The sequence below is a fragment of the Agelaius phoeniceus genome, chromosome 15 (assembly GCF_051311805.1).
Source record: "Agelaius phoeniceus isolate bAgePho1 chromosome 15, bAgePho1.hap1, whole genome shotgun sequence".
NCBI classification, from domain to species: Eukaryota; Metazoa; Chordata; class Aves; order Passeriformes; family Icteridae; genus Agelaius; species Agelaius phoeniceus.
In genome coordinates, this window is record NC_135279.1 from 17,724,818 (window position 1) to 17,738,509 (window position 13,692).

General features: G+C 45.9%; 1 protein-coding gene across 2 annotated transcripts in view; it reads right to left on the reverse strand.

Moving 5' to 3' along the window:
• The window catches only part of CTNNA1 (catenin alpha 1), a 117,367-nt gene that overhangs the window by 18,776 nt on the left and 84,899 nt on the right, over nt 1-13,692 (reverse strand). For both annotated transcript variants that reach the window (XM_054642752.2, XM_077186581.1), the window contains 2 exons: nt 12,604-12,696; nt 1,927-2,083 (listed from right to left, as the gene is read on the reverse strand). In XM_054642752.2, coding sequence (XP_054498727.2) covers nt 1,927-2,083; nt 12,604-12,696 — 250 coding nt within the window. The remainder of the gene's footprint in view (nt 1-1,926; nt 2,084-12,603; nt 12,697-13,692) is intronic.

The following is a 13,692-nucleotide window of genomic DNA, read 5'->3' on the forward strand; positions in this document are numbered from 1 at the left end:
AACCCAGCATCTCTTTCATCAAGCCCTTACTTGTGGATAATTGATACAATTCTGTAGCATGAGCTGAATGGTGAAGCCTTTACTTCAGCACACCACACAGTAGGGATGTGGGATGGCTTACATACATATTTATATATGCATACACTCATGCACTCACAAGAACTCCTTTAAATTCTGCTTACATCCCAGTTAGTAACTGATACAAACATCCTAATAACCCCAAACAGCACTTGATATAAATCATACTCGCCATGACTTTATCCAAAGAGAAGTTCAGACTTCTAGCAGATGAATTGGAGTTGTGGCATTATATGGAAAACATTTATCAAAGTTCAAACAAATAATACTTAAAAGAGTATTTATTGCTTTAATATTTTTCTACCATCTCTTCGATAACACACACATAAAAATAATTACTGAATGCTCCTGAATATCTGGAGTTGTCTCAAACTACATCTCCTTGGCTCCATTTTGGGTGGTGAGCACTCACTTGAGGTCAACTCTCATGAGTCAATGTGCCACCACTCCAGGAAAGAAACTTTCTCTGCTTACTGCCAAGCTCCTGAGAGTACAGCCATGCAATAGATTTGTTTATTTAGCCAAAACACCCAGCTCTGTACTAACCTGCATCCCTGCAGAAGACAGGGTTGTCCTGCCCACAACTCACTTGAGTTTTGGGGTGCTAAACCTGGACTACAAGGGAAGGAAAGTGCTTTTGGCAGCTCCACACAGGCTGTGTTTGTATGGACTCCCAGCTTTTCTTTCTCACATGTTTGTACACTTGTGGGAAAGCTTCAAGTGGAGCCTCAAACCTCAGCACACAATTCCCTCTGCACAGATTTCCCCAAAGCAGGCTCCTCCCAGCTGTGCAATTCCAGCTGCTGCTGCCCAGGGAACACCCACAGATACTGTGAGCTCGGACACTGAACTGCCCCAGAACTTCATGCTCACTCATTGCAAAGACGAATTTTATTGAGAACCCAGGGAGCCACAATACAGTGTGTATGACAATGCAGGTGACTCGTCACAGGAACACCACTTGGGCTTTTGTTTGGTTTTTCTTAATAATTAAAAAAATACTGCCTCTTAATTCAGGACCTTAATTTCTCATCTACATTTTCTTCCTATGTTCACTTGGTACTTCTGACTCCACACATCCTCCTGTGAAATCACTCTTTACAACTCGAGGTTTTAAGTCACTTCAGATGCCCAAACCTGCCTGCACCATGGAAATTAGAATCCCAGCTTGCAGAGGTGATTTGTGAACACCGTTGCAGACACAATTCACATGGTTACATTTCCATGTCCTCTGACTAGAGCACAATTAAAGGATGTGGAAATAAAAATGCCCCCATTATTTTTAGGTCACAGCAGCTGATAGTGGGTCTTTATCAAGATGCTGATAAAACGGATTATCTTGGCAAGTACTTTGCCAAATGTAATTATTAATCTATTATAATGATCCAATCTCTTTTAAAAACTCTTAAAACTTTACTAAAGCTGACATGGTATGAACAGTTTTATTTTAATTAACTTGTACAACCACAGTTTGATATTCAGTTTTGTTTAAACGGCAGTCTAAGGTGACCTGAGGGATCATTTTTTCTGCTAGTTCCTACCTCGGACATAAACATGTTCTATTTCCCCCTGAGTTACTGGTGAGCCTTGTCTACAGCAGCTAAATGGCAATTCATCCTTAGTTCAGCCAGCAATTCCAAACCTTGGGACATAAAGTGTCTTTTCCTTGAAACCAGACCTCCTGCTGCACTTTCACACCTCGGTGGGCACAGTGTGATCCCAGGTGAGATGTGACAACACCATCCCTTCCAAAAGCCTCACAGACTCCAGAACACGTGTCCAAACCACCCCTGTTCAGGACTAAGCTCTTAGGAGGGTGATTATGTCTCAGCCAGGAGCCCTGATTACCTGAGACAGCCAGGAAGTCATCGATGGAAGTGATGTCATCCACAGCATCCGTCAGCACGCGGACCTGCCTCTCCCACTGCTCCTTGAACAGATCCATGTTCTCCTGAGCCAGTTTGCTTTGGGGTTTAGCAGCCAGAGCCAGGGCAGCATTGATGACCTGTAAAACACCTCTGGATTTTTAAAACATATCCCAACAAAATTATTACCTCCTGTGTGTTTATCCAATGAACTCAGCAGCAGACAAAGCAAGTTTAATAAGTTTTGAGGAACTCGATGTTTAAACACAGAAGTGTTTAATTTTGTTGCTCTCATATCCAACTCATACCCGCTTCCACGTTTATTATGGATAGTTATTAGAAGCAAAATCACTTGGCAAGTTTTCACAAGAGCTGGTTTCACCTGTCTTTAGCAGCTCGTGGTAACAAGGTGTTGCTTTCCCAGTGCAGGCTGTGTTGTTAAGTATTTTAGACAGGATGACATTTAGTACACTCAAGGCTGCATTTGCTACTTGCCAAAACCTCAGTAAAAAGGTCAAAAAAGGATTAATCTTATACAGACTGAAGTAGAAACAATATGCAAATACAAAATTAAAGCTAAATTTTGATTTATCCGTTTTCCTTGCAGGTTTACTCTGGATCTTGCCAGTAATTGTTGTAATGACTTCAGATTTCTGCTGTGGCTGTGAACAAGCCAGAAAAGCCAGGGAACAGGAGATGCTTCTTCTGAATATCCTCTCCTAATTTTCTTCAAACCCCAAAACCAGAATTTACACCAGCTCCTAGTTTTTCTTAGCAGAACAAATGCTACAGGTGCTCCTGGGTCACAGAGCTTATGCTGTGTCCTCTAACTGGCCATTTAAATAACCACAAAAACCTCTTTGAATGTGGGGAGAAACCATCTCAACAGCCTGGTCCTGCTCTTGCTGTAGCAGAATGACCTGGAGAGGTGCCAGGTGTGAGGAACCATCCACAGTCAGAGCGTGACAATCCCAGCCCTGCTCCCAAGCACCTGAGAGTCAGAGCTAATTAACTCACAACTTCAAGGTGTCATTTTTCTTCTCCACTTTAGGACTGTATTAATTTCACCAACTTGTCGACCAAAACATGCAAGCACCAGATGTTCCCACTTTTCCAAAATCTACTTTCTCTACCTGCTTCATTTACAAGTGTCACAAAGCATTTAAAAAAATATGTAACTCACTAAACATGGAAATGATGGTGATGTCAAATGTACTGGGACAGCACTGCATGAATCAGGCAGGAGGAGGAGGCTGCTTTACCCGAGGAATGGCAGGAGTTAGCAGTGACAGGAGAATCCACAGAAGGGCTGGGCTGCTCCCCACGCTGCCTCTGGAGCTGGGGCTGCAGGTCTGGGTCACAAACCCAGCCCAGCTCCGTGGGTTTGGTGACAGTGACCAACACAAGCAGCAGCACCTGAGCCTGAGCAGTATCTGCCCAGGGGTCTGTGGGGAGGAACAGCACTGTTCCTGTCCCAGCCACCACCAAGGGCTTCTCTGCTGCTCCCCTTCCTCCAGCCAGCCCAGGGTCACACCTCCGTGGCACTGATAGGAGTCAGGATGTGCCTTTGGAATGTCCTTGCTGCCAGCCACGGTCCCTGCCACTTTGCTACCCTTACTCATGAAACTGAAAGTCCTGAAAACCCCCAAAAAGCTTTGCAACACCCAAGAAAATGATGTTTAAAATTTTAAAATCAAATAGAAGTTTTAGAGAGGAAACCCTGTGCTCAGCTGCTCAAGAGCCCTGATTTGCAGTCCAGCCACTGCCACCTCTCATCCCAGTCTGATGGATGTAATGAATTAACCACCTATCAATCAAAATCTAGATATCCAAGATTTCATGAAGATGAATCTGAACAAGTGTCCTGGAAACAGGAGAGATAAACCAGACAATGCTCTAGAAATCGCTCTCACTTTCTATCCTGCTAGAAACTGTCACTGCAGAGACAGAGATGGTGGTGAGGCGATACCAAGGGTCAGGACATGTTCTCTGCTTTTCCCAACCTGCCTTGGCCCATATCAGATATAAAATATCCTGTAAGCACTGCGACAGGGCAGCATTAATGCTGCAGGAACATATGGCCTGGGTTCCTGCGAGATGTTTGTCTGGCCACAGCAGCTGTCTGCACAATTAATCTTTGCCAACAGCGCATGTCAAGCGCAGATGCCCATGTTCAGCACCTCGTCACAGGTAACAGCAGAGCTGTCACACATACAGGGCTCTGCAACTGCTCCACAGCCTCAAACTGAGTGTCCTCACCAAATCCAAGCACAGGAGGCACAGCATCACCCTCCTCTCAACAGGCAGCTTGTTCAACCAGAAAAGTGCATTTTTTATACATTACAGCAAAAATGTATGGCCAAGGTGAATGTATTTTATAAAAATGATCAAGCAAAACCAGTGTTGCTCTCTCTCAGACAGACATTCCTGCAGAAGGGAAGCAGCCAGCAGTGCTGGAGATGAGGAAACTTGGTGGGGATATCAAAGGTTATCCATGGTCACCATGGAGCTAAAGACAAACCCACAGCTCAGGAGAGCCACACAGGTGTGAGTGTGCTCAGGGAGAAATTCAGGGCAGCAGACACAGCTCAGCAATCTCTTTTTATAGCACACATTCCGTATCTCCATGTGCAAAGTGGCCACAACAGGCAGCTTTAGCAAGGGTGATAAAAGCCATCACTCTGTGGAGAGTTTAGCATTCAAGTGGGCAAATCCTCCTGCACCTGTCTCACACCTCTGCTGAGGAACTGTCCCAGGGATCACTGACAACACCCTGCATGTGATCTGTTCCAGGGAATATACTCTGGTATCCAGCACAGAGTGATTGATTTATTTTCCAACAGATGCTTAGAGAGACGTGGGAAAATGACAGGGATGCTGGATCTTAAATAGTCTGTGTACTTAGCAGGACTATGATCCCTTTATTGTCTAAAAAGAAACACTTTCAGGGGGAGGAGGAAACACTTTTTTGGGGGAAGGGATGGACCACAATACACTTTCTTTCTCCAAAGCACATAAAATATTGGGCAACTACTTTAAAATATCAGTAACTCTCACAGGATGGAGACAGACAGAGTGAAAACCCAGGAGGATCATGACCGGACTATCTGAAATGTAGCCTCTTCCATGTAAAACATTTGGCAATTTCAGGGAAATATTTTGTATTTCAGAGCTTTTCAAGATGCTGCCAGAGCGCTGTGATCACAATGACTCACTGAAGTTGTACAAAGAAAAGAATCAAACAGGGACATTTTGAGTCTATCCAGAAGGAAATGAAGCATGGCAAGAAAACACACTATTTTTATCGGTGCTTTGTTTCATGTAGCAGTTGCAGTGTTGGACTCAGACAGCTCCACACTCCGTATCACACTTCCAGAGAGTTCCTTGGAGCCTCTCCCTGCACCTCTCAGCTTCCTGCAGCAGCAGCCAGGGCTTGCCAACACCTGGGGAGGCTCAGCATTCCAAAGATTGGAATGAATGTCTCAATCTGCACCTTGAGTCCTCTTCCCATCCCTTCCATGGGAGCAAGCTGCTGCTTTTCCCTGGTTTTATGTTCCCTGTTGCAAGCACAGATGTCGGAGGTGGCTGTGTCCTTCCCCCTTGGCAGGGCAGGGCTCTCCAAGGCTCCCTGCAGTGACTCCTGCCTGGGTTACAACACTGCAGCTGCTTGGCCCAGAAGCTCTCTCAAAAAGCTCAGCTATTCTGGCCAGAAAACACCTGAACCTCAGACAAACCTGTGGGTAAATTACAGCCACTGGGTCAGCCACAATTAATTCTTTTAGGCTAAATTTAGGATGGCTTCCAGCCTCAGCTTTATAGCACCCCAGCTGAAAGTCAGAGGGGCCAGAAGAAAGCTCTTCCATGTGGTGATGTTCTTACAAAGAACAATTTTGAATACTTGGCTGGCATGGCCAAAGGAAGAAACATCACCTGGGAGAGGAACACTGTCACCCAGCTATCTGCACTGCAATCCCAACCTGTGATATCTTAGTGCACACCCTGTCTGACCCACACCCATTTCAGTGATTTAAGCACTTCTTGATTTTTGCCTCAGTCCTTTTGGTAAGAAGCTTTTGCTCCTTTCAGGAGCTGGTCTGGATTTTCCTTGATTCCTAGGATTGATTTAGGATGTTACTGCGCCGCAACAAGGAGTTTTTCAGTTTCAGAAGCTCTGAGGTAAACCCCCAGTCCTCTCCCCTCACTACACACCACTGCTTTACAATCAAAACATCTGCAGTTCCTAAATAACTCACTTGGGCTTGGGGTTTATATAAAGATCTTGACTCACCAGATTTCTTGTGGCACTTGGATAATGAGTTGGAAAGTAGCTTTGTGGCCTATCGATCCAGGATACTTTGCATTTGTTAAAAGAAAAATCTAATAAAACAAGCCCCCACCTATCAGCTCTCATCCCAGGGGCAGAGGAACACAGGGCACACATAGACAGTGCCCCAGTGGGGATGTGAAATCAGTTTTACTCAGGAGTACGTGAAAAGAAGCCCACCAAGCCTCTTTGCCCTTGCCCAGGTGGATTTTAATCCCATATTTCCCTATAATAAAGAAAGCATGGCTTGCTTCCTGGCAGTTCATCAGAAGCTCCTCATAATTTAACTTTACATACACAAGATGCCAGAGCTGCCTGCAGTGCTCACCCTGCTCATGCCCTTCCCTGCTCCTCACTGCATTTTGCTCCAAGTGTTAAAAATGGTTTATGAGGAGAATGTTGCAGTCACTCCCAGTCACATCCCAGGCAGGTTTGCATGCCCACATCTGTGTGTGCCAGCCCTCCACGTACTGGAGTACAGCAAAAAGCACTCTGCAGGCTCTGATGAGCTGAAATGCCTGGGAGCAAAACACACAGCAGATTGTTTTACACTCTCAGAAGCTCTAATGGCAGTGACCAGCAACGAACAGAGGCTGATGCACCGAAAGAGGAAGGAAAAGTTTCCTTTGATTTCCAATTCTTTGTTCCCATGTACAAAAGGCACTTTGAGCACTTTCCTTTCCTGCGAGTTACGCACGGAGTGACTGCAGGGATCTCTGCAGATATTTACTGTCTTGTGGCACTGCTGGAACGACCCACAGATCCACACTAAGTAACTCAGAACCACACAATGGTCTGGGCTGGAAAGGACCTTAAAGCTCATCTCTTTCCAATGGCAGGGACACCTTCAACCAGACCCCAAACTCCAAACCCCATCCAGCCTGGCCTCAGACACTGCCAGGGATTCAGGGGCAGCCACAGCTGCTCTGGGCACCTGTGCCAGGGCCTGCCCACCTTACAGGGAACAATTCCTTCCAATATCCCACCTATCCCTGCCCTCTGGCACTGGGGTACAATTCCTGATGCAGAGTCTCTCTCCAGGTTCCTTGCAGCCCCTTCGGATGCTGGCAGGGGCTCTGAGGTCTCACCACAACCTTCTCTTCTCCAGGCTGAACATTCCCAGCTCTCCCAGCCTGGCTCCATAGGGGAGGTGCTCTCCTCAGCACAAAGCTCTTCTCCAGCCCAGCATGTTCTGTCACAGCAGCATTTGCTATAAAGACTATTTCCATTCTGTGTATAGATAATTATCCTATCAATTTCCCCATCCATGAAGAAAGCATTTTCATTTGGAGCTCAGGACTGATTTTGTAGTGCCAGTCCAAGTAGAAGCTGCAAGAATCTTGGTGCCATTTATCTTGCTCCATTATACATTTATCTGGCTTCAAATGCTGAAACTTGAGGGGTCTCAGGGACTTTGTTTCTTTCCTGGAAGCTGTTCCACCACTATGCTCCCCAGATCCTGTGCCTGTGATGAAACAAAGGGCCCTTACTCACACACTTCTTTCTACAGAACTGAATCCTCTTCCTGCTCTTGGCTTATTTTCATGCACCAGTAACTGTTTGAATTTCTAAAATTGCTGCTTTTCTGGTCAGCCTTGGCCTGTGCTGGCAGTTCTTCCCAGAGAGCCTGGGTGATGCAAATCTGCAGCCCAAGTGTTAAGTTTTTAATAAAAGCATTTCTACTCAATGCCAATAAAATGTTTCAAGCACCTGCAATTAAACAGTCTGGAGACAGATCTGCTCGTTAGAACATTCAAAAAATCTGACAGTCTTTCAAAGAGATGAAAAAAGGGGACAATTGTTTGATGTTAAGTCTTTACTGCAAGAAAAATGGATTTCTCTCCTTCTCCAACAGCCACCAGGAAATTGGTGGTGACTGGGGACTCAAGGAGAACAAAGTCTGCTGGTCACATTTGGGTTTGACTGATTTGAGGGGTGGTCTGCAGGGTTTTTTTATTTCTCTGAGGTACTCCAACTTTTAAACAAAAGTTTCTGGAACTCTCCATGGGATTCCTTCTGCTTTGGTATTTTGTTTCTGTGTCAGTAGGTGTGATCACATATGAGCCATCTGCCTCATCAGAAATCTATAAGCAGCAAATGGCTTTTCAAGCAGTTCAAAATTGGAATAGAAGGATGTGAACAAGCAGTTATTAAAACAAGATGTTAATATGAGAAGAGCCAATTTATTTTTATTAAAAATGTAATTTAATCCAAGAATTCTCTGGAGTCAGTTTGATGGGCGAGGCGTGTGCGTGGCAAGCAAATTCCGAGCACACTCCAGCAGGTACAGAGGAGGCTGGGAAGGACCTGTGCTCCCAGGTGCTGCCTGGGGGCCTCAAAGCTTCTTAGGAGGATGAGCTCTTTGGGCTGGGGTGGAGAAAGGCACCCAGCCCTGCCTTTCACAGGGGAACAGGTCCTGTGTGCCCTGGGCAGGTGTGTCCTGCAGCCACCTCCCAGGAGATGCTCAGACTCCTGGGGGCAATGGCTCCAGCTTTGGCTGGCAGAAGCAAACACCCACCCTGATGGGAACTCTACCCCACAGTCATTTCTTACACCTCTCAGCCCGACTGCAGTTTGGGTAGGAGTCTACAGATGAACTTCATGGAGGCTGCAAAAACCAAGAAAATCAATGTATAGCTGGTAAAAAAGGAGCTTGAGTGACAGCAGACTGTCACATCAAAGGCTGGAGCAATTCCTCCTCTCAGGAGCTGGGCTGGGGCATTCTCACTGCTGGTTTCTAACACCTACAGCCTGTATGATCAGAAACACTCCAATGGTTTCAGCTCTTTTCCCAGGCATCTTTAATGCAAAATACTGTTACAAAACAGCCTTTGCAGGCTCCCAAAGCAAGTCCTTCCCCTTCCTGGAGACAGAGCGCAGCCGCCTGAGCTGGGAGCGAGGAGAGGATCCAGGTTTCTGAGTCGAGATAAACAAAACCTTTCCCTAATTCACCACTGGCAAGCTCTGTGTTCAGCGAGAAGGCAAAGAAAACTTTCCCCCTGCTCTGCGAGGTAAAGGCAGGCACAGGCAGCTATTCCAAGCATTTCACAGCAGTAATTTTCCATTTCCATTAAGAACGACAGTTTAAGCATTTTTTTTTTAGATTTAACTGTAGTGATGGAGAACTTTGCTCCTTCACCTTAACCCCCTCCAGCCTGGCTTGTTCCCAGCACCCATCGAGGCAGGGCTGAGGGAACTCCTGTGAGGTGCTGGACAAAGCTGGCTCCTCCCACACACAGAATTCCAACAATTCTCAAAAGAAAGAATTCAGGCAGGCTGGTTAGTCAGGGCTTGAGGAAGAAAACACAGTGACCCACTGAAGCTGCCTTATTTCTGCCCAGTAAACCCAGACTAAAATCACCCAGCTGGCTACTCTGGCACAGCTCATCCCAACAGCTCCTCCTGCACCCTCAAAGGGAGCTCTAAATATCCCATTAAGTCTTCAACTTCACATTAATTTCTGTGCTAATTGGCTGGGGACCCACAAGCAGGAAGGATGATGTTACTCCTGAGGAAGAGCGGATTTCAGTAACAAAACCACACTAAATAAATTGACTGCTTGTTTCTGTATAGACCTTTTGGTGAAAATTTTTCTGCATTTTCTTTTTCCTCAAAGAAAATTTTAAACCTGAGGAGGTCTGAGCCCAAGGGTGACAATGGCAACGACTGCCTGCTTGTCAATACCAACAAAACTTCCAGGTTTTCCCCGGGCAGCTTGAAGAGTTGCATGTTCCTTCCTCCTGCTGCCAGTTCAATGGCTCCTGATGGCAAGGGAGCGAATTACGGCTCTATTTGAGCTACAGCTTTTATAATTAACTCTACAGATTGATTTCTGCAGAAATCATTCTTTAACCAGGAATTCCCTACTCCCAGAATGGCTTCTACTCAGATAAACTATTTAAGAGGTTACCTGGGACTCAATGCATTAAATTTCAGTTTCATCTTTCAAGCACAGCAATACTTTGAATTACATTTCATACATTGTATTTCTGTGTGCTACTGATATCTTGACGTTTCTGGGACTATTGTAATTACTGATTGACTTGACTCATTCTGAATCCAGCATCTTCCTGGAAAAATACCATCTGAGCCAAAAAAACCCCTCCAAAAACATATAGGGCACATAATGTTGGGCTTAACCTGCATCTTATGCCTAATGCACACATTTGTTCAGCACAGCCACCTAAAAGAATTCAAGAAGTAGCTGTGAATCTCATCAGGAAAAAACTGCAAAATAAATTGTCTAGAAAAGGAAATAAAATCTCACTTTGCTGTTCTTGATATTGAGAATCTTTTAGAGACTGTGGAGAATACCCAAGGTTTGGGGACAAGCTGAGGAAGGCAGCTGAGGAGGAGGAGGAGGAGGATGGAGAGCTGTGCTGCTTGCACTGGCACCAGACGAGCCATTGTTACCAGCAAACACAGATGCCATTTGTAAAACAGCTTAGACAAGTGCCCCTAATTATCTCTCAGGATTCACAACATGTTTAAATACTCTTAGAGCATTAAAGAATCAACCCAAGAGCATGTAATGTAATATAAAAGCACTCTTTCAACTGCTATGAACATCTACAGCGTCATTTACTAATCTCTTGGTGACGACCCTGAAATTAAGGCAAGACTGTGCAGTGGAGCATCTCAACTGTAGGCTTGGAAGTTCAGAGATGTGACCTTTGTAAAGCCAAAATCCATCAGTTAAAGCCCTTGTGCATTTATAGATACTCAGAGCTTCCAATGTGTGTTAAATATATTGTCCATAATCCCCAAAGTCAAAGGTTAACAGCTGCACTTCAGGAGATGTGGCTACACTGGTGACTACAGCTGGGTCATTATTTCATGCTGACTACCACGATGCTTATTTTATCCAGGAGTAGATTTATTTAAATAGGCAGTTAGTTGTTGGAAAAGCAAAGATAGAAGAGTCTGAAATACACACAATTTCAGCAATGGGGGGAGGAAAACACCCCCACAGACTTGGACAACCACCAGAAACATTTAGATTCAAAGAGAACCTAACTTTCTTCAGATGATTATTTTCAAAAGCAGCAGCATTTGTTTGGAACACCCTGCGTTAGACACCCATATTCTGGGAGATAACTAAAAAAAACTTACATCAGCCTAGTTGGCTCCTTCAGGAAAGAGCAAGCCCTCATATCAGGGAAGATGTATTTCTAAAAGCTTTTTCGTCCACATGCTTTGTTCCAACTGCAAAACTTGACCTTTAGTTTCAGGAGCTGTGCACAACCCTCACCCCAGGGCAGGGGCAGAGAACTGCTCAGCCAAATGCAGGAGTGGGAGCACAGAGAGCCACCCCGGGATGCTCAAAGGATTAGGATTAAATGTTAGGATTTAATGTTTTAGGCTTTATGTTCAGGGACCTCTCTTCACCTGTTTAACAGCACAGTTACCTGCAGGTCATACAAAAGGTCCTGCTCCTCACACTGCCTTCACCTATTCCCTCCAAATCCCCTCCTGCTGGGGTGGGCACAGGTGAACATCCCTCTCTTCCTTTTGATTAAAAAGACCAATACCGATGGGAAAACCTGAAGAAATTCCAAGTAATCCTGACACAATACACTTTATTTTCATAAAATGCCATTTTGCTAATTTTTCTGAGTATATATTTTTCTGTTAGTTCCTCCTTAGCAACAACAGCTTATTTGGATGTTTTAGATCTGAATTTCCTGTTGCTTTAAAAAATGTAAATTACACAAATCAACAGCACCCTGCAGTCTTCAGGGGTTCATCCAAGTATCTAGTTGTTGACATTTAAAACACCAGGCTGTCAAGAAGGAAGAGGATAGTCTAGTGCTTATATAAACTTAATTTCCTTGTTTCCATTAAAAAGTTATTAATTAAAAGGTAGTCTCAGCCAGGCTCACACTGTTCACACATAGCCAACTTCCTCTCATCCTACTCCATCGGGAAGATTATTTGGCATATTTATATTCTACTCAGGCAAAAATAGTATTTTATAATTCATCTTACAGCATGCCCAGGAGCAGTGCTAGCACCTTCACAAAGCACCTTCCTGCAGCACAGATGTGCACAGGAAACCACTGAAGCTTCCCACATTTACTAACTGCAGGTTACTGGAATGTCCTGGCCAAATGGAATTAGAGCTATGACATAAAAACGACCCTTTCACATCAATGATTCCTTTGCTATGCATTTTAAAGTTCCTAAGTCTTGATGCCTATGCTGTATTTCATCCTCTGCATGTACTAAGGGAAAAAATCAAGTTCTGCAGCAAGACACAGCCACTGTGACACCAGAGCAGTCCTAAGCAGCAGCAGCAGGTTGGGGTTTGTCTCCTGCTGTGCAGCCTCTCCTCACCTGGGGACACAGGGCCTCCAGCTGGCTGGCTGACATCCGAACCAGTTTCACACCCTCCTCGTTGTTGGAGATGGAGCAGGCCAAGTTGGCAACCTGTGTCAGAGGGGGGAGAAAACAAAACACAGCTGTTAGAACCGGGGGTTATTTCCTTCTGGAGAAAACTTTTGCCTAATCCCAACAGTGACCACAAACCAGTAACCCATCATGGAACAAAAAGATTCCACATTTGTTTTGTTCTAAAGAGTTTTAAAACCACTAATGGCACTTGTTCCTTCTGTAGACATAAAATTTTAACACTGTGGATCATGGAATCCCAGGCAGGTTTGGGTTGGGTGGGACCTGAAAGCCCATCCAGTGGACCCCCTGCCACGGCAGGGACACCTCCCACTGTCCCAGGCTGCTCCCAGCCCCAATGTCCAGCCTGGCCCTGGGCACTGCCAGGGATCCAGGGGCAGCCCCAGCTGCTCTGGGCACCCTGTGCCAGGGCCTGCCCACCCTCACAGGGAACAATTCCCAATTCCCAATATCCCATCCATCCCTGCCCTCTGGCACTGGGAGCCATTCCCTGTGTCCTGTCCCTCCATCCCTTGTCAATTGTCTCTCTCCAGGTTTCCTGGGGCTCCTTCAGGCCCTGCAAGGCCACCCTGAGGTCCCCCCAAAGCTTCTCCTGTGCAGGTGAACAATGGCAGCTGTGCCAGCCTTTCCTCCCAGCAGAGCTGCTCCATCCCTCTGCTCATCCTGGAGCCTCCTCTGGCCTGGCTCCAGCAGCTCCAGCTCCTGCCTGTGCTGGGCCAGGGCTGGGGCAGCTCTGCAGGTGGGAAATCACCTGAGCATAGGGGCAGAATCAGCCCTGCCCTGCTGTGGGCTCAGCCCAGGGCTCGGGGGGTTCTGGATGCTGGGGCAGGTCCAGCTCCCACCCCCAGCCAGTCAAACAGGGCAGAAATCCCTGCCAGCCATGATCAGGGTGATGCTAAAGAGCAGCACTGGCAGCAGCTGCAGTCAGTTTAACAGCCCAATCCCAGCAGGGAGAGACAGCAGAACCCCAGAGAGCTGAGCTGGTTTGCTGGTGCTCCATGAGGGCCCCTGTGT